Source organism: Pongo pygmaeus, chromosome 20 (assembly GCF_028885625.2).
Source record: "Pongo pygmaeus isolate AG05252 chromosome 20, NHGRI_mPonPyg2-v2.0_pri, whole genome shotgun sequence".
NCBI classification, from domain to species: domain Eukaryota; kingdom Metazoa; phylum Chordata; class Mammalia; order Primates; family Hominidae; genus Pongo; species Pongo pygmaeus.
In genome coordinates, this window is record NC_072393.2 from 10,733,835 (window position 1) to 10,754,339 (window position 20,505).

Consider the following 20,505-nt stretch of genomic DNA (forward strand, 5'->3'; position numbering starts at 1 on the left):
GTTCACGCCATTTTCCTGCTTCAACCTCCCGAGTAGCTGGGACTACAGGCGCCAGCCACCACGCCTGGCTAATTTTTATTTTTTTTGTATTTTTAGTAGAGACGGGGTTTCACCGGGTTAGCCAGGATGGTCTCAATCTCCTGACCTTGTGATCTGCCCATCTCGGCCTCCCAAAGAGCTGGGATTACAGGCATGAGCCACTGCACCCAGCCATGAATTTTAAATTATACAACTAAGGTGGTCTGCTATTAAACGTTATCATGATCATTCTAACGTCAACAGTCTTGACAATTCTGCCCAATTTCAGTATTTCAACAGTCTTGACAATTCTGCCCAATTTCAGCATTTCAGGTTCCCAGTACTTAATTCATTCCTAAGTAAATAATACTACATTAGAAGGCAAGGTGACACACACCTGTAATCCCAGCACTTTGGGAGGCCGAGTCAAGGGATCCCTTGAGCCTAGGAGTTCAAGACCAGCCTGGGCACTATGGCAAAACCTCATTTCTATAAAAAATGCAAAAATTAGCCGGGCATAGTGGCACACGTCTGTAGTCCCAGTTACTCAGGAGGCTGAGGTGGGAGGATCACTTGAGCCCAGGAATTCAACGCTGAAGTGAGCTACTATCTCTCCACTTCAGCCAGGGCGACAGAGCAAGACCTTGTCTCTGAAAAAAAAAAAAAAGAAAAGAAAAACTTGAAAGAGAAGAACTATTAAGGAAGGAAAAGGGTGATACATTTGGTTGTGTCTAAATTTACGAGGCTGCACGCGGTGGTTCATGCCTATAATCCCAGCACTGTGGGAGGCCGAGGTGGGTGGATCACTTGAGGTCAGGAGTTCGAGATCAGCCTGGCCAATATGGTGAAACCCTGTTTCTACTAAAAATACAAAAATTAGCTGGGTGTGGTGGTGCGCACCTGTAATCCTAGCTACTCGAGAGGCTGAGGCAGGAGAATCACTTGAACCCTGGAGTAGGAGGTTGCAAAACTCCGTCCTGAAAAAAAAAAGTAGGCCAGGCATGGTGGCTCACGCCTGTAATCCCAGCACTTTGGGAGGCCGAGGTGGGCGGATCACCTGAGGTCAGGAGTTGAGATCAGCCTCACCAACATGGAGAAACCCTACTGAAATACAAAATTAGCCAGGCGTGGTGGCACATGCCTGTAATCCCAGCTACTCGGGAGGCTGAGGCAGGAGAATCACTTGAACCCAGGAGGCTGAGGTCGCAGTGAGCTGAGATCCCGCCATCGCACTCCAGCCTAGGCAAGAAGAACGAAACTCCATCTCAAAAAAAAAAAAAAAAAAATTGACCTTGGGGAGCCCTAGGAGATGTGACTAGGAATTAGCTCCTTGTCTTCCAAGGCAGCTGAAACTGAAGGACAACTGTGTGGCTTGCCTGCGGGGAGAAAGATGCCCTACATATCAAAATGCGATGGGCAAAGATTACAAACTGGTTTCAAATACCAGCCCTAAGTCAAAGAGGAGTGTGTTTCAGAAGAAGAGCCCTTTCTGGCCCTGGGTTTCAGACCTCCAGCCCAGAGCCACGGTGAAAGACACTAGTTAGTCTGTTCTTTATTTTCCTTGGAAAATTACAGGGTTACTTATCAACAAAATAACTGTCCATCCGGTGGGGAAGTGCCAACCGGTGGCTTCTATGTACAGGCCCATCCCTGGGAACCACATTTCCAGAGGGGGCCTCCCCCTGAGGCCCCCACTGACCCCCTCCCAGGTATCCAAGAATAAATCACACGGTGACAGCTGCTGGCGTGGGTGAGTGGGACCCAGGCCTATTAACTGGGACAGAGGGTTTGGGGGCCTCTCTCCTGGAAGCCTGTTCTTTCCACACCCCCTTTCCCAGCCAGGCTGTCTTGGACACTCCCGAGGCTCCGCTGAGGGGCACATGATTCCCGCTTTGGACTTCTTTTGAGATGTCATTTTAACACTGAGGCATCCCGGCCTCCCTTCCTGGAAGATGGGTTATTTGCAGTGCTGTCTTTTCTTTTAGTCCCGGTTTTTGTACAAAAACAATGATACTTCCCATTGGACTGTATTTTTGCCCAAGAAACAAAAGTGCTTCAACAGGTACAGTTCTGCTGGTCAATCTGCTTCCGGCAGGGCTCCATGGTGACAGCCACGCCCACCCCACTCCGGCCCGATGTCATTCTGGTCACCTCGCTCCAGGTGTCTGTATCTGGGTCGTAACACTCCACACTGTCCAGGAACGTGTGACCATCATAGCCTCCTGCGGGAAGAACAGAAGGGATGGTCACCACCTGTCACACCACATCCAAGAGCAGGGGACAGAAAGAGAGAGAAGCAGCTGTGAGATGCAAAAGCAGGCCGGGCGCGGTGGCTCACGCCTATAATCCTAGCACTTTGCAGGGCTGAGGCGGCAGGATCGCTTGAGGCCAGGAGTTTGAGGCCAGCCTGGGCAACATAGCAAAACCCTAGTCTCTTACTAAAAAAAAAAAACAAAAATGGCCAGGCGTGGTAGCTCACGCCTGTAATCCCAGCACTTTAGGAGACTGAGGTGGGTGGATCACTTGAGTCCAGGAGTTTGAGACCAGCCTGGGCAACATGGTGAAGCCCCATCTCTATAAAAAAGTCCTGTAATCCCAGCACTTTGGGAGACTGAGGTGGGTGGATCACTTGAGTCCAGGAGTTTGAGACCAGCCTGGGCAACATGGTGAAGCCCCATCTCTATAAAAAAACATAAAAATTCAGCCAGGCGTGGTGGTGTGCGCCTGTAGTCCTAACTACTAGGAAGGCTGAGGTGGGGAGGATCAGTTGAGTCTGGGAGGCAGAGGTTGCAGTGAGCAGAGATTGTACCACTGTACTCTAGCCTAGGCAACAGAGTGAGACCCTATCTCAAAATAAATAAATAAAAATAGGAAAATAGGCCATTCATGGTGGCTCATGCCTGCAATCCCAGCACTTTGGGAGGCCGAGGCGGGCAGATCACCTGAGATCAGGAGTTCGAGACCAGCCTCGCCAACATAGTGAAACCCTGTATCTACTAAAAATACAAAAATTAGATGCGCTTGGTGATGCACGCCTGTAATCTCAGCTACCTGGAAGACTGAGGTAGGAGAATCGCTTGAGGTAGGAGAATCTGGGAGGCGGAGGTTGCAGTGAGCTGAGATTGTGCCACTGCACTCCAGCCTGGTGACAGAGCAAGACTCCATCTCAAAATAAATAAATAAATAAATAAATAAATAAATAAAATAAAATAAAATAAAAATAAATAAAAATAAAATAAAATAAAGGCCGGGCGCAGTGGCTCATGCCTAATCCCAAGACTTTCAGAGGCTGAGGCAGGTGGATCACCTGAGGTCAGGAGCTCAAGACCAGCCTGGCTAACATTGTGAAACCGCGTCTCTACTAAAAATCAAAATTGGCCGGGCACGGTGGCTCACACCTGTAATCCCATCCCTCTGGGAGACCGAGGCGGGCAGATCACCTAAGGTCAGGAGTTCGAGACCAGCCTGACCAACATGGAGAAAACCCTTCTCTGCTAAAAATACAAAATTAGCCGGGCGTGGTGGCGCATGCCTGTAACCTCAGCTACTCGGGAGGCTGAGGGAAAATCGCTTGAACCTGCCAGGTGGAGGTTGCAGTGAGCCGAGATCGAGCCATTGCACTCCAGCATGGGCAACGAAAGCGAAACTCCATCTCAAAAAAAAAAAAAATTAGCTAGGCGTGGTGGCGCGTGCCTGTATTCCCAGCTACTCAGGAGGCTGAGACAGGAGAATCACTTGAACCTGGGAGGCAGAGGTTGCAGTGAGCCAAGATTGCGCCATTGCACTCCAGCCTGGGCAACACGAGCAAAACTCTGTCTCAAAAAAATAAAATAAAATAAAAATAAATAAAAACATTAAGCTGGGCGCGGTGGCTCACACCTGTAATCCCAGCACTTTGGGAGGCCGAGGTGGGCATATCACCTGAGGTCAGGAGTTCAAGACCAGCCTGACCAACATGGTGAAACCCCCATCTCTACTGAAATACAAAAATTAGCCGGGCATAGTGGCAGGCGCCTGTAATCTCAGCTACTTGGGAGGCTGATGGGGGAGAATCACTTGAAACCAGGAGGCAGAGGTTGCACTGAGCTGAGATCGTGCCATTGCACTGCAGCCTGGCAACAGACTGAGACTCTGTCTCAAAAAAATAAAAATTAAAAAAAAAAAAACAGGCCGGGCGCGGTGTCTCACGCCTCTAATCTTAGCACTTGGGAGGCCGAGGCGGGTGGATCACGAGGTCAGGGGTTCAAGACCAGCCTGGCCAACATGGTGAAACCCCGTCTCTACTAAAATACAAAAAATTAGCCTGGTGCGGTGGCATGCGCCTGTAGTCTCAGCTACTCAGGAGGCTGAGACAGGAGAATTGCTTGAACCCAGGAGATGGAGGCTGCAGTGAGCTGAGATCATGCCATTGCACTCCAGCCTGGGCAGCACTGTGAGACTCCATCTCAAAAGAAAAAAAACATTAGCCGAGTGTGGTGGTCCGCGCCTGTGGTCCCTGCTACTTGGGAGGCTGAGGCAGTAGGATGGCTGGAGCCCAGGCTGTTGAGGCTCCAGCGAGCTGTGATCACACCACTGCACTCCAGCCTGGGCGAGCTGTGATCACACCACTGCACTCCAGCCTAGGCAACAAAGCGAGATCTTGTTTCTTAAAAAAAAAAAAAAAAAAAAAGGAAAGCAAAAGCAAAAGCAGTCCACAAAAGATGGGCTAGTCAGGACTCTTCCCTGCCCCCAGGACCTCACCAAGGACGTAGATTCTCCCCTGGTGGACAGTGATCCCCAGGGCACTTCGCCGGTGCTTCATGGGGGCTACGAAAGTCCACGTCTCTGTTTCCACGTCGTAGCGCTCCACGCTGTTCAGCTGGTCCTGACCATCATAGCCCCCAGCAGCATAGATACAGTTGTGCAGGACGCAGACGCCTAAAGGGCACCGTGCAGAGAAGGTGACTCTGGGGGTCTGGCTTTGGGAACCCCAGCCATCACCTCCTTGAGGGAGACCTTTCCTCTCTCCTCTCCCTTCTCACCCTCAGAAATGAAGCGGGGAGAGAGAGAAGCTTGGACTCTATCAGAATCCAGGGCTTCTGTGGTTACCCCATCATGAGGGTTGCAACAGAGGGTCTCTCCCAGGCCTGGCTCAGTTTCCCCCCAGGATGGTTGGGGGTGTTCCTGGGTGCTCCCCTCCCTACCGTCCCCACCCACCTGCCCCGCTTCGGATGGTGTTCATTGCTGTGATCATTCGCCACTCGTTCCTCTCTGGGTAGTAACACTCAGCTGAATTAAGGCGGTTTGTCCCATCAAAGCCCCCCACGGCATAAAGCAGACGATTGAGGACAGCCACGCCCACCCCGATCCTTCGTGTCAGCATTGGGGCCACCAAGTGCCACTCGTCCCGCTCTGGCTCATACCTGCAAGGGCATAAGAAAAATGGGGACAATGGCCATTATAGCTGACCTTCGTGGAATACTTAAGGGCCAGATACTCTTTTTTTTTCCTTTTTTTTTCCCCTTAAAGAGACAGGGTCATTGGGCGCGATGGCTCATGCCTGTAATCCCAGCACTTTGGAAGGCCGAGGAGGGCAGATCATCTGAGCTCAGGAGTTTGAGACCAGCCTGGCCAACATGGTAAAACCCTGTCTCTACTAAAAGTACAAAAATTAGCTGGGTGTGACGGCAGCTGCCTGTAATCCCAGCTACTTGGGAGGCTGAGGCAAGATAATCACTTGAACCCTGGAGGCGGAGGTTGCAGCGAGCCGAGATCATGCCACTGCACTCCAACCTGGGCAACAGAGCGAGACTCTGTCTCAAAAAAAAAAAAAAGAGACAGGGTCTTGCTCTGTTGTCCAGGCGGGAGTGCAGTGGTGCAATCCCAGCTCACTGAAGCTTCAAACTTTTTTATTTTTATTTTTTTTTGAGATGGAGTGCAATGGTGAGAGCATGGCTCACCGCAACCTCCACCTCCTGAGTTCAAGCAGTTATTCAGCCTCAGCCTCACAAGTAGCTGGGATAACAGGCACCCACCACCACGCCTGGCTAATTTTTGTATTTTTAGTAGAAATTGGGTTTCACCATGTTGGCCAGGCTGGTCTCGAACACCTGACCTCAAGTGATCTGCCTGCCTCAGCTTTCCAAAGGGCTGGGATTACAGGCATGAGCCACCGTGCCCAGCCTGCAGCTACCAACTCTTGGGCTCAAGGGACCCTCCTGGCTCAGCCTCCTGAGTAGCTGGGACTACAGGTGCACACCACCGTGCCCACCTCCACTCGAACTTTAGTGCTTGCAGTTGTTCTCCAAGGATTGAGGTATCAGCAACTCCATTTTCCAAATGACGAAACTGAGCCTCCTAGCCATCAATTGCTCAAGTTCAAAAACACATCTGATAAACCCCTAGTGGCTCAGTCAGATCCCCCACTTCACAGATAACAAGATAACGTCTCAGAAAGGAGAAATCACACATTCAGCATCACTCTTTGATGCTCAAAGAGTCCTTTAGGTCTGTCACAGTGGCTCACGCCTGTAATCGCAGCACTTTGAGAGGTTGAGGTGGGAGAATCCCTTGAGGACAGGAGTTCAAGACCAGCCTGGCCAACATGGTGAAACCCCATCTCTACAAAAAATACAAAAATTAACCAGGCATGGTGGTGGGTATCTGTAGTCCCAGCTACCCCAGGGGCTGAGGCAGGAGAATCACTTGAACCTGGGAGTCGAGGTTGCAGTGACCCAAGATGGCACCAGTGCACTCCAGCCTGGGCAACAGAGCAAGAGAGACAGGGTCTTACTCTATTGCCCAGGCTAGTCTCCTGGACTCAAGCAATCCTCCCACCTCAGCCCCCCAAAGTCCCGGATTACAGGTATGGGCCACAGTGCCTGGCCCAACAATTTCCAACTGATGGAACATTTTCCAAATCTGCACAAAGGAACCATATGGGTTTGTGACAGTCCCCTAAGCATTTCCCAGCCCCAGGCACAGAATCCAAGGTAACTGACTAGAACTCTCCAAGGAGCTTAGCTTCATCCTGAGGCCTCCACTCCCTGAAGACAGGGAGAGGAAATAGCCTCAGGAAGAATCCCCGGATCTCAGTGTCTTGGGACTTGCCAGGAGCAGGACCCTCCGAGCCCACCCCCAGGCCCTACCACTCACCTCTCCACACTGTTGTGGTGGATGCAGCCGTGGGAGCCGCCGACTGCATAGATGTGCCCATCGATGACCCCCACCCCGATGCGGTTGCGGGGCACGCTCATGGGGGCGCAGGGCGACCACTGATTGGTCATGGGGTTGTAACAGTCCAGGGCGCTGGAGTCGGTGTTGCCGTCAGGGGAGTTGTTCCTGCCGCCCACGGCGTACAACAGTCCGCCCACCACGCAGCCGGCCAGGCCGCTCCGTGGCACCTGCAGGTCCGCCAACCGGAGCCAGGTGCCGTCACTGGGGTTGTAAGCCTCCAGGTAGCTGAGCGACTGTCGGAAGTAGCCGCCCGCGGTGTAGATCAGGCGGCCCACCTTGGGCGCCCGGCAGGGCATCACCTGTGTGGGCTTGTGCAGGGTGAGCTCCTCGAAGATCTTGACCAGGTAGTCCTTGCAGCGGGAGTCGGACTGCAGGATCTCGCACTTCTGCAGCTGCATCTGCAGGAAGTTCGGCGTCAACGAGTGGCAGCGCACGGCCCGCAGCAGCGCCTGGACGTAGAACCGTCGCTGTTCGCAGTCGTACTTGACCCAGTTGATGCAGGCGTGGAAGACCTCGGACTCGCAGCGCACGTTCAGGTCGTCCCGGCTGATGAGGGTCACCAGTTGGCAGTGGGACAAGTTGAAGAACTCCTCTTGCTTGGCCACCTGCAGAGGGCGACAGTGGGACGGGCTGACTCCCCAGTCACCCCCACACCTCACCAAGCAGGACCGGGACAAGTAACTTATCACTGCCGCTGACAGTCTCAGCTTCCTTATCTGCTAAATGGGGATTCAAATAATAGGAACCGCATACATTGTGATGACTAAATGAGTTAATACCGCCAGGCGCGGTGGCTCACGCCTGTAATGCCAGCACTTTGGGAGGCCGAGGCTGGTGGATCACGAGGTCAGGAGTTGAGAGACCAGCCTGGCCAATATGGTGAAACCCCATCTCTACTAAAAATACAAAAATTACCCGGGTGTGGTGGCACACGCCTCTAGTCCCAGCTACTCGGGAGGCTGAAGCAGAAGAATTGCTTGAACCCGGGAGGCGGGAGGCAGAGGTTGCAGTGAGCCGATATTGCGCCACTGCACTCCAGCCTGGGCGACAGAGCAAGACTCCGTCTCAAAGAAAAAACAAAAAAGAGTTAATACTGTGTGCCAAGTATGTCATCAGGACTCAGGAAAATGGGCAAAGATTCAGTAGATCGTGTACCCTGGGGTATCATTTGGCTTTGGTTTTTGGTTTTTGAGACAGAGTCTCGCTCTGTCACCCAGGCTGGAGTGCACTGGCATGATCTAGGCTCACTGCAACTTCTGCCTCCCAGGTTCAAGCAATTTTCCTGCCTCAGCCTCTCAAGTAGCTGGCATTACAAGCACCCACTACCATGCCCCATTAATTTTTATTTTATTTTTTTTGATATGGAGTCTTACTCTGTTGCCCAAGCTGGAGTGCAGTGGTGTGATCTTGCTTCACTGCAACCTCCACCACCCAGGTTCAAGTGATTCTCCTGCCTCAGCCTCCCCAGTAGCTAGCATTACAAGAGTGTGCCTCCACAGCAGCTAATTTTTTTTTTTTTTTTTTTTTGAGACAGTCTTGCTCTGTCGCCCAGGCTGGAGTGCAGTGGAGCGATCTCCGTTCGCTGCAACCTCCGCCTCCTGGGTTCACGCCATTCTCCTGCCTCAGCCTCCCGAGTAGCTGGGACTACAGGCGCCTGCGACCACGCCCGGCTAAGCTTTTTTTATTTTTTTTAGTAGAGATGGGGTTTCACCGTGTTAGCCAGGATGGTCTCGATCTCCTGACCTTGTGATCCACCCGCCTTAGCCTCCCAAAGTGCTGGGATTACAGGCATGACCACCGCGCCTGGCCATTTTTTTGTATTTATTTTTAGTAGAGACGGGGTTTCACTATGTATTTTTAGTAGAGATGGGGTTTCTTCATGTTGGCCAGGCTGGTCTCAAACTCTTTTTTTTTTTTTTTTTTTGAGACGGAGTCTCGCTCTTTTGCCCAGGCCGGACTGCAGTGGCGCTATCTCGGCTGACTGCAAGCTCCACCTCCCGGGTTCACGCCATTCTCCTGCCTCAGCCTCCCAAGTAGCTGGGACTACAGGGGCCCACCACCGTGCCTGGCTAATTTTTTTTGTATTTTTAGTAGAGATGGGGTGACTGTGTTAGCCAGGATGGTCTCAATCTCCTGACCTCGTGATCCGCCCGCCTCGGCCTCCCAAAGTGCTGGGATTACAGGCGTGAGCCACTGCGCCCGGCCAATCTTGAACTCTTGACCTTAGGTGATCTGCCCATCTCAGCCTCCCTAAGTGCTAGGATTACAGGTGTGAGCCACTGGACCCGGCCTGTTTTTGCTTTTGAGAGAGAGTTTTGTTCTGTCACCTAGGCTGTAGTGCAGTGGCACAATCATAGCTCACTGCAGCCTTGAACTCCTGGGCTCAAACGATCTTCCCACCTCAGCCTCCCGAGTCACTGGGACTACAGGTGTGTACCACCATGCACAGCTAATTTTCATATTTTTATGGTAGAGACAGGGTTTCACCATGTTGGCCAGGTTGGTCTGGAACTCCTGACCTCAAGTGGCCCACCCCCTTGCCTTCCAAAGTGCTGGGATTACAGGCGTGAGCCACCGTGTCTGGCTGTTGGTCTTAAACTCTTGAGCTCAAATGATTCTCCTACTTCAGCCTCCTGAGGATTACAGGTGTGCAGCATCACCATACCTGGCTTGGCTTTTTTTTTTTTTTTTTTGAGATGGAGTCTTGCTCTGTCGCACAGGCTGGAGTGCAGTGGCGCAATCTCAGCTCACTGCAAGCTCTGCCTCCTGGGTTCGCGCCATTCTCCTGCCTCAGCCTCCCGAGTAGCTGGGACTACAGGTGCCCACCACCACACCCGGCTAATTTTTGTTTTTGTATTTTTAGCAGAGATGGGGTTTCACCGTGTTAACCAGGCTGGTCTTGAACTCCTGACCTCAGGTGATCTGCCTGCCTCGGCCTCCCAAAGTGCTGAAATTACAGGCCTGAGCCACCGCGCCTGGCCTCTGAGTTTTCTGTTTGTTTATTTATTTATTTTTTTTGAGATGGAGTCTCGCTCTGTCGCCCAGGCTGGAGTGCAGTGGCGCGATCTTGGCTCACTGCAAGCTCTGCCACCCAGGTTCACGCGATTCTCCTGCCTCAGTCTCCCGAGTAGCTGGGACTACAGGTGCCCACCACCACATCCAGCTAATTTTTTGTATTTTTAGTAGAGACGGGGTTTCACCATGTTAGCCAGGATGGTCTCAATCTCCTGACCTCATGATCCGCCTGCTTTGGCCTCCCAAAGTGCTGGGATTACAGGCGTGAGCCACTGCGGCCAGCCTCTTTTTTTTTTTTTTTTTGAGACAGAGTCTCACTCTGTCGTCAGGCTGGAGTATAGTGGCGTGATCTCGGCTCACTGCAAACTCTGTCTCCTGGGTTCAAATGATTCTTCTGCTTCAGCCTCCTGAGTAGCTGGGACTACAGGCACGCACAACCACACCCGGCTAATTTTTGTATTTTTAGTAGAGATGGGATGTCTGAGTTTATTTTTTAAGAGACAGAGTCTTGCTCTGTCACCTATGGTGGAGTGCAGAGGTGCCACTGTAACCTCGAATTCCTGTGCTCATGTGATTCTCCTGTCTCAGCCTCCCAAAGTGCTGAGATTATACGCACGAGCCAACTCACCCATCTTGTTTTTTAAAATGAAATCATTTTCTAAAATGGCAAATAGACTAAAAAAGTAAAAAATAAGCAATCACAATAGAATGTTGTGGAAAAAAACAAGTGACAGCTCTGGGCCAGCACAGTGGTTCCCGCCTGTAATCCCAGCACTTTGGGAGGCCAAAGCAGGCGGATCACCTGAGGTCAGAAGTCCGAGACCAGCCTGGCCAACATGGTGAAACCCCGTCTCTACTAAAAACAAAAAAATTAGCCAGGTGTGGTGGTGGGCACCTGTAATCCCATTTACTGGAGAGGCTGAGGCAGGAGAATCGCTTGAACCCAGGAGGCAGAGATTGCGGTGAGCTGAGATTGTGCCACTGCACTCCAGCCTGAGCAACAGAGTGAGACTCCATCTCCAAAGAAAAAAACAACAACAAAAAAAAGTGGAAGCTCTGAAGAAACCAGCATGAGTTGGAATTTTGATCCGACTACTTCGTAGGTGTGTGACTTGGGCAAATCTCTGAAATGCTCCGTGCCTTGGTTTTCCTCCTCTGTAAAATGGGATTATATTAATGGCCACCTCAAAGTAAGGCTACTCCTAGGGTACACAGAGCCCTGGATAAATATTTCTTGTAGCCAGGTGTGGTGGCTCACGCCTGTAATCCCAGTACTTTGGGAGACCAAGGCGGGAAGATTGCTTGAGCCCAGGAGTTTAAGACCAGCCTGGGCAACATAGCAAGACCTCATCTCTACCAGGAAAAGACAGAAAAATTAGCCAAGCATGGTAGCTCACGCCTGTAGTCCCAGCTACTCAGGAGACTGAGGTGGGAGGATCACTTGAGCCCAGGAGCTGGAATTTGTGATGAGCAGAGATCGTGCCACTGAACTCCAGCCTGGGTGACAGAATGAGACCCTGTCTCTATTAAAAAAAAAAAAAGAAGGCCAGGTGCGGTGGCTCACACATGTAATCCCAGCACTTTGGGAGTGATCCAAGTCAGGCGGATCACTCGAGGTCAGAGTTCAAGACCAGCCTGACCAACATGGTGAAACCCCATCTCTACAAAAAATACAAAAATTAGCTGGGCATGGTGGCACATGCCTATAACCCCAGCTACTTGGGAGGATGAGGAATGAGAATCACTTGAACTCGAGAGGCGGAGGTTGCAGTGAGCCGAGATCATGCCACTGTACTCCAGCCTGACCACAGAGTGAGACTCTGTCTCAAAAAAAGAAAAAAAAAAAAAAGAGGCCAGGCGCGGTGGCTGACGCCTGAATCCCAGCACTTTGGGAGGCTGAGGTGGGCGGATCACTTGAGGTAAGGAGTTCCAGACCAGCCTGGCCAACATGGTGAAACCCTGTCTCTACTAAAAATACAAAAATTAGCCGGCGTGGTGGTGCACCCCTGTAATCCCAGCTACTTGGGAGGCTGAGGCATGAGAATCGCTTGAACCCAGGACGTGGAGGCTTGCAGTGAGCCGAAATCTCGCCACTGCACTCCAGCCTGGGCGATAGAGCCAGACTCAAGTCTCAAAAACAAAAAAGGGCCGGGGGGTGGGGGACGGGCGTGGGCGCAGTGTCTCATGCCTGTAATCCCAGCACACTTAGGGAGGCCAAGGCAGGCAGATCACCTGAGCTCAGGGGTTCGAGACCAGCCTGGCCAACATGATGAAACCCCATCTGTACTAAAAATATTTTTAAAAAATTAGCTGGGCATAGTGGTAGGCGCCTGTAATCCCAGCTACTTGGGAGGCTGAGGCAGGAGAATTGCTTGAACCCAGGAGATGGAGGTTGCAGTGAGCCAATACAGTGCCACTGCATGCCAGCCTGGGTGACAGAGTGAGACTCCGCCTCAAAAAAAAAAGTTGTCAGGCACTCGTCTATATAATCAATTTTAATCTAGTACCCCATGCTCATACAAACACAAGAAAGAAACACTGTATATGTTTCTCCTACTCTATAGACCAATTTCCTAGAAGCTGCAGGCCCTAGGACTAATGCCAGAGAGCCCTGGAGCATCTGATCAACCCCACATGTAACATAGAGGGTAAGAAAGAATCTATCCCTGAAGGAGAGAAATAGAGATCAGTGTAACATCCATCCCAGCTGGTACCAGCCAGTGGAGGACTTAGAAAATTTCCAGGAAGGAACACCAAGACATGGGACTCCCGAAGGCTTGGGGCCTGGGGCACTGCCCTGCTTGCCTAGGCCGAAGGAAAGTACTGCCTCATAGGACGGTTGGGAATAGTCAATGATGCAAAGGACGTATATCACTTAGAACAGGGGCTGGCCCACAGCAAGTGCTCAATAAACACTTCTTGGCCTGGTGCTGGTGTGGTGCTTCATACCTGTAATCCCAACACTATGGGAGGCCAAAGCCAGAGGATTTTTCAAAGCCGGGAGGTTTGAGACCAGTCTCAGCAACATAGCAAGACCCTGTCTCTACAAAAAAATTTAAAAACTAAAAAATTAGCCATGCGTGGTGCTGCATACCTATAGTCCCAGCTACTCAGGAGGCTGAGGTAGGAGGCCTCCTTGAGCCCGAGTTGGAGGCTACAGTGAGCTATGATGGCACCACTGTACTCCAGCCTGGGGACAGAGCAAGACCTAATCTCTTCAAAAACTTTTTTTTTTTGAGACAGAGTTTCGCTCTTATTGCCCAGGCTGGAGTGCAATGGCGCAATCTCAGCTCACTGCAACCTCCGTCTCCCGGGTTCAAGCGATTCTCCTGCCTCAGCCTCCCGAGTAGCTGGGATTACAGGCATGCGCCACCATGCCAGGCTAATTTTGCATTTTTAATAGAGACGTGGTTTCTCCGTGTTGGTCAGGCTGGTCTTGAACTCCCGACCTCAGGTGATCTGCCCGCCTCGGCCTTCCAAAGTGCTGGGATTACAGGCATGAGCCACCGTGCCCGGGTTTTGTTTTGTTTTGTTTTGTTTTGTTTTTTGTTTTTGAGACAGAGTCTCGCTCTGTCGCCCAGGCTGGAGTGCAATGGCGCGATCTCGGCTCACTGCAACCTCCACCTCCCCAGTTCAAGCGATTCTCCTGTCTCAGCCTCTCGAGTAGCAGGGACTATAGTCACATGCCACCACACCCGGCTAGTTTTCTTTTTTTGTATTTTTATTAGAGACGGGGTTTCACCATATTGGTCAGGCTGGTCTCAAACTCCTGACCTCAGGTGAGCCACCCGCCTCAGCCTCCCAAAGTGCTGGGATTACAGGCTTGAGCCACTGGGCCCTGCTCTCTCTTGTCAATTTCTATAGATAATTTCCTTCACTGAGAAACGAAAACGAAACCAAAAACAGTATAAGGACATTGTGTGGACCAAAGAAAACATGACTAAGGTTCAGACTTAACAGCTTGCAGCCTGTCACGGGTGTCCAATAAACATTTGCTGACTGCCCGAAAGGCTGGGCTACCCTAGGATTTGGCTGCTGTTCACTGCACTCTGTCCCCACCTTTGACCCCAGAGAAACCGGGGAGCCCAGAGACATATGAAGACCTCACCTTCCTCAGCTGTTCACCAGTCTCCCCACATGTGTAGACAACGAACTCAGAACCCCAGTTGTTTTTTAAATTTTTTTTTTTTTTGAAACTGAGTCTTGCTCTGTCACGCAAGCTGGAATGCAGTGGCTCGATCTCGGCTCACTGCAACCTCCGCCTCCTGGTTCAAGCGATTCTCCTGCCTCAGCCTCCTGAGCAGCTGGGACTACAGGCACCCGCCACCAGGCCTGGCTAATTTTTATATTTTTAGTAGAGATGGATTTTAGCTATGTTGGCCAGGCTGGTCTCGAACTCCTTACCTCAGGTGATCCACCTGCCTCGGCCTCCCAAAGTGTTGGGATTACAGGCGTGAGCCACCACGCCTGGCCCCAGTTGTTTTTTGTTTGTGTGTTTGTTTGTTTAGAGACAGGTTGTCATTATGTTGCCTGGGCTGGTCTTGAACTCTTGGCCTCAAGCAATCCCCCTGCCTTGGCCCCTCAAACTGTGGGGACTACACCACCGTACCCAGCTCAGAACCTCCTTTTTCTCCAGTTTCCTGCCTTCACATCTCAAGGGGAGACAGTGATGAGCACTCGTCCATCCCTGGTCCTTCTCCTGACACGCCCCCAGCCCCACTTCCCCGCTCACCTCCCCGAAATGCATGTAGATGTACTCCCGGGCACGCTGGTGCAACTCCACACAGCCAATCTGCTCAGCGAAGTTGGCGATGCCGATGGCATTGCTGGGGTCCAGCTGCTGCACCAGGAAGTCACTGCAGGCGCGGACAACGCTGTCGATCTGGTACATGACAGCGCCGTTCATGACGTGGAGGACACACTTCTCGCCCATGGAGATGGAGGCCGTGTAGGCGAATTCGATGAGGCGCTCCATGACCTTGGGGTGGATACCCTCGATGGACACCACCTCCATGCCCTGCTCCCGCAGCCCGTTGGTGAACATGGCCTTGAAGACCGGGCTGGATGAGGCCAGCACCACCTTGTGGGCCATGAACTGGGCGGCCGGTGCATCCTGGTACTTGACCTGCAGTGTGACGTCACACAGCTGCTGGCTGAGCCGCAGCTCGTTCATGATGCCAAAGGCCTGCTTGGTATGATCCTCCAGGGTGTAGCTGAAGGTGCGGTTGCCATGCTGGGAGGGCGTCACCTCCGCCTTGCACTCAGTGGAGGCGTACATCACCGCGTCCCCTGCCCCCTCAGGGCACTGTGACCGCAGGGGCAGGAATCGGCTGCAGGCCCCAGCCCCGCTAGGCCTGGGATCTGGCTGCATGGGGTTCCAGAAGATAAGCAACACCACCACCTCTGGCACTCAGGGACCTGGAGGGGAGAGAGCACAGGGCAGGGGGCAGGGGTTGGGGCTGGGCCAGCACCTGCCGGGCCTCATTTTGCAAGATAAAGCAATTCCTAGGTCAGTTTTCCTGCAAAGTAGGAGAAGCAGAATCCATTTGCAAACTTGTAAACTTCCCCGACCTGATCAGCCCAAAAGCCCATCTTAAAACATACATGAAGTCATGTCTCTCCCCTGCTCTGGATCCTCCAATGCCTCCCACAGTACCTAGTAAAACTGAACTCCTCAACAGCCTGCAAAGCCCTACACAATTAGCCCCTGCCACCTCTTCCCTTTGATCACTCTGCTTCAGCAATCTGGCGGCCTTTCCCTTTCTAGAGCATGTTGAGCTCATTCCTTCATTTGCCTCACCATTTATTGGGCACCTACTGTATGCCAGGCACTGATCTGGGTGCTGAAGACACAGCAGTGAGCAAAACACACAAAAATCCTACCCTGCGGGAGCTGATAACTGTGGGGAGGAGCAATCATAAGCTAAAATAAGCAAGACCTGGAAAAACAGCTTCATGAAGAAAATTACAACAGCATTGTGACAATGTGAGAATCGGGTGCAATTTGTTTGTTTGTTTTTATTTTTTTGAGATGGAGTCTCACTCTGTCACCCAGGCTGGAGTGCAGTGGCTCGATCTTGGCTCATTGCAACCTCCGCCTCCCGGGTTCAAGCGATCCTCCTGCCTCAGCCTCCCGAGTAGCTGGGACTACAGGCGTCCGCCACCACACCCGGCTAGTTTTTGTATTTTTAGTAGAGACTGGGTTTCACCATGTTGGCCAGGCTGGTCTCAAACTCCTGACCTCAAGTGAACCTCCCGCCTTGGCATCCCGAAGTGCTGGGATTACAGGCGTAAGCTACCATGCCTGACCCGGGGTGCAGTTTTTTAAAATCTGGCAGAGCAAGCCTCTTTGAGAAGGTGAGGTTGGAGCTGAGACAAGGATGAAAATTATTATAAAGTGGGAGGCTGGGGAGTAGTTTTGCAGGCAGAGGAAACAGCAAGTGCAGTGGCTCAGAGGCTGAGACAGTCAATCTGGAGAATTGGGAAGGAGTGCAATGAGAGCTAAGGGCTTAAGGAAGGGTTTCATGGAAACCCCTGGAGCCTGGAGGGCCAGGAGATGAGTTATGTGTTTTGTGTTTTGTTTTTCGAGACAGAGTCTCGCTCTGTTGCCCAGGCTGGAGTACAGTGGTGCGATCTTGGCTCACTGCAACCTCTGCCTCCCGAGTTCAAGATATTCTCGGCCAGGCCTGGTGGCTCACGCCTGTAATCCCAGCACTTTGGGAGGCCGAGGCGGGCGGATCACAAGGTCAGAAGATCGAGACCATCCTGGCTAACATGGTGAAACCCCATCTCTACTAAAAATACAAAAAATTAGCCGAGTGTGGCGGTGGGCACCTGTAGTCCCAGCTACACGGGAGGCTGAGGCGGGAGAAAGGCGTGAACCCAGAAAGCAGAGCTTGCAATGAGCCGAGATCGCGCCACTGCATTCCAGCCTGGGTGACAGAACAAGACTCCGTCTCAAAAAAAAGAAAAAAAGATATTCTCATACTTCGGCCTCCTGAGTAGCTGGGATTACAGGCACCAGCCACCACGATGGGCTAATTTTTTGTATTTTTAGTAGAGATGGGATTTCACCATGTTGGCCAGGGTGGTCTCAACCTCCTGGCCTCAAGTGATCCCCCTCTTCGACCTCCCAAAATGCTGGGATTACAGGCATAGGCTGCCGTGCCCAGACGTGAGTTATGTTTTGAAAGGAGTGGGGGATCTCCAAGTGGCTCCCCACAAGTGGATCTGCAAGTTCTCACTCCCCTCTTTCTGGGGCTCAACTCAAAGTCCCCTCTTCCCTGTTTTATTGTCATTACTGCGCTTGTCAGGAACTGAAATGACCTCCTTTGCTTGTCTGTTGATCGACTGTCTCTCGTCCTCGGCCCCAGCGCCTCAAATGGCAGGGAGACCTATGTAGGTCGGCGTCGGGCCAACCCTCTCCTGTGCCTCTCGCCTGGGGCCTGGCACTGCGCAGGGGTCAATAAACGGGTGGTTGGCTAACTGCCCTGCCACCGTGCCTGCCAGAGCGGCCTCCTCCACCCTCCCTGGGTGCCACTCGGCCCCCACTCTGGTGCCAAGGCCCTGGGTTTGCCTCTTGGTCTTTGGCCAATCGGTCAACAATGCCCCTTGGGCACCGGGCACTTCCCCCACCCTACAAAGCGGCAAGTGGGCGACTGCGCATGCCCCTCCTGAGCCTCCACCGGGCCCAGTGAGGCGAGGAAGTGACCCCCACCGCGGCCTCTCGGCTGCCAACCCCAGAACGCAGATCGAGCCCCCCAACGCCTCGGAGTCCCCGAGCCTCCGTCTGCGCGGCGCCTCCTGGTTCTCTCGCTCGGTTTCCGCCGCTCCCGGGCCACCCCGAGAGTTGCGCCGTCCAACAAAAAGATCCATCCAGGCCGCGCCCTCCTGGCCCTCCGAGTCCTGGCGGGGAACTCAGAGGCGCCCTGGGCCGTGGTGCCCGTTTTCCTGGTCTCCGGGCACGGCCGCAGGGGCGCTCGCGGCCCGCGATGCCCGCAGCCCGGGCACATCCCGCCTCACTCACCCCGCCATGGCCGCGCTCCGGCTCCGCCTCCACCGCCCGAGCCCCGGCGCCTCCATCGCTGCGCGTGGGGGAGGCGCGGAGCGCGCGCAGGTCACCATGACTAAGCAGAGCCGGGCGCCCGCCGTGTCACAATAAAAGTCCCCGGGCCCTGGCCTCGGGCGGTAGGGACGGCTGAGGGGCCACTCCCCACCCCCGCCCACGCCTGCTGTCGCCTAGCTGCGCGGCCACCACGGCGCCCAGCATGGCGGCGGGGCGGGGGCACGCGACCCTGAGCGAGCTCAGCAGCGTGGTCCGAGTCGCGAGGAGCCTGAACCCCGAGTTCCAGGCCTGCGCGCCCCGGCCGGCACCAGGGGTGGGGTGGACACCCCTCCGCGTCGCTGCTGCCCAAGCGCTCACCTCAGCCTCCAGGTCGCCTCCGTAGGGGGGTCCCTCGGAGTGGGGATGGCCGGGGCGCGCAGGGGCTCCGGGCACGGTGATGCCACCGGCGCACTGCGCTTCCGGGAAGTCGGGGGGCCGCGACACAGACCGGGCGATTCCTGCCTTACCTTGGCTGTAGGGGACCCGCGGGCGCCTCCGCCGTCGAGGGGCCTCGGCTCCAGGGCTGCGTGGCCTGCGGGGTCTTGGTTGTCGGTTGGGGAGCAGCCTTGGGACGCCCGAAAAGGAGGCGGGGAGAGGGCGGAAAGGGCGCGGCAGGAAAGGAGCGGCGATTCTCCCGCCTTTCCCGCAGGTGCCCGGCGCCCGTCGGCTAGGAGTGGGGCGTCGGGCGGGGGCGCACAGCCAGGCCCCCCTTCTCACTGTCCCTTCCATCTCCCGGTTTCGTTGCCGGATGTCTCCTCGCGGGGCTGCGCGCCACCACCTGCTATTCTCCTTTTAACAACGCACAGCGCCGGCCTCGTGGTCCGGCGGCCTCAGTATCCAGGGAAAATCGTCTACCTCGCTAGGTTTTCTTTTCTTTGCTTTGCTTTCTTTCTTTCTTTTTTTTTTTTTTTTTCCTTTAGAGACAAAGTCTCGCTCTGATCCGCACGCCCAGGCTGGAGTGCAGTGGCGCAATCGCGGCTCACTGCAGCCTCGAGCTCCTGGCCTCAAGCGATCCTCCCACCTCAGCCTCCTGAGTAGCTGGGACCACAGACACGCGCCACTACACCCGGGTAATTTTTAGTTTTTGTTTGTTTGTTTGTTTTTCTGTCGAGATGGGGTCTCGCGATGTTGCCCAGGCTGGTCTTGAACACCTGGGTTTAAGAGATCCTGACTCCATTGGCCTCCCAAAGTTCTGGGATTATAGGTGTGAGGCGCTGTGCCCAGGCCCCAGGTTTTCCTTGTCTTTTTTTTTTTTTTTAATTGAGACAGAGTCTCTCACTGTCACCTGGGCTGGAGTGTAGTAGCTCGATCTTGGCTCACTGCAATCTCCTCCTCCCGGGTTCAAAAAATTTTGCCTCAGCCTCCCGAGTAGCTGGGATTACAGGCGCCCGCCACCATGCCCAGCTAATTTTTTGTATTTTTAGTACAGATGGGGTTTCACCATGTTGACCAGGATGGTCTTAAACCCCTGACCTCATGATCTGCCCACCTCGGCCTCCCAAAGTGTTGGGATTACAGGCATGAGCCACCGCTCCCGGCCTTCCTTGTCTTTATTTTTGATTTACTTCCTATCAAGAGGCGCGTGGCACCCGTCTTTGGGGGGTTCAAACCCTGGATCTGTCTCTTACCAGCTCAGTGCCCGTGGGCGCTTACTTAGTTCTCTATGGTTCAGTTTCCTCTCTATAAAAAGTAATCATATAATAGCACCTACCTACAAGATTATCATTAAGACTAAATGCGGGGCCGGGCGCGATGGCTCACACCTGTAATCACAGCATTTTGGGAGGACGAGGCGGGCAGATCACGAGGTCGGGAGATTGAGACCATCCTGGCTAACATGATAAAACCCCATCTCTACTAAAAATACAAAAAATTAGCCGGGCGTGGTGGTGGGCGCCTGTAGTCCCAGCTACACAGGAGGCTGAGGCAGGAGAATGGCGTGAACCTGGGAGGCGGAGCGTGCAGTGAGCCAAGATCACCCCACTGCACTCCAGCCTGGGCCACAGAGCGAGGCTCTGACTCAAAAAAATAAGTAAATAAAAAATAAAAATACTAAATGCGAATGCTGGCGCCCAAGAGACAGAAACCATTGCTATTTTTCATGACTGGGGATACTGATTTGTCATGTACACCGTTTATCATGTAACGTTAAC

At 53.2% G+C, this 20,505-nt stretch overlaps 1 protein-coding gene across 4 annotated transcripts; it reads right to left on the minus strand.

The window, feature by feature from the left end:
- Nucleotides 1–1,545: 1,545 nt before the first annotated feature.
- KEAP1 (kelch like ECH associated protein 1) lies at nucleotides 1,546–19,336 on the minus strand. 4 transcript variants are annotated; one of them, XM_054463885.2, is made up of 6 exons: nucleotides 18,820–19,336; nucleotides 14,981–15,666; nucleotides 7,153–7,838; nucleotides 5,215–5,420; nucleotides 4,759–4,935; nucleotides 1,546–2,240 (listed from the first exon to the last, which is right to left on the minus strand). In XM_054463885.2, the coding sequence occupies exons 2-6, from the start codon at nucleotides 15,617–15,619 to the stop codon at nucleotides 2,074–2,076; spliced, it is 1,875 nt and encodes a 624-aa protein (XP_054319860.1). In that variant the 5' UTR covers nucleotides 15,620–15,666; nucleotides 18,820–19,336; the 3' UTR covers nucleotides 1,546–2,073. The 4 variants fall into 4 exon arrangements, with proteins under 4 accessions (XP_054319860.1, XP_054319863.1, XP_054319859.1 ...); XM_054463888.2 differs by having other exon boundaries at nucleotides 18,671–19,025; XM_054463884.2 differs by lacking the exon at nucleotides 18,820–19,336 and adding an exon at nucleotides 18,275–18,734.
- Between the last annotated feature and the right edge of the window lie 1,169 nt (nucleotides 19,337–20,505).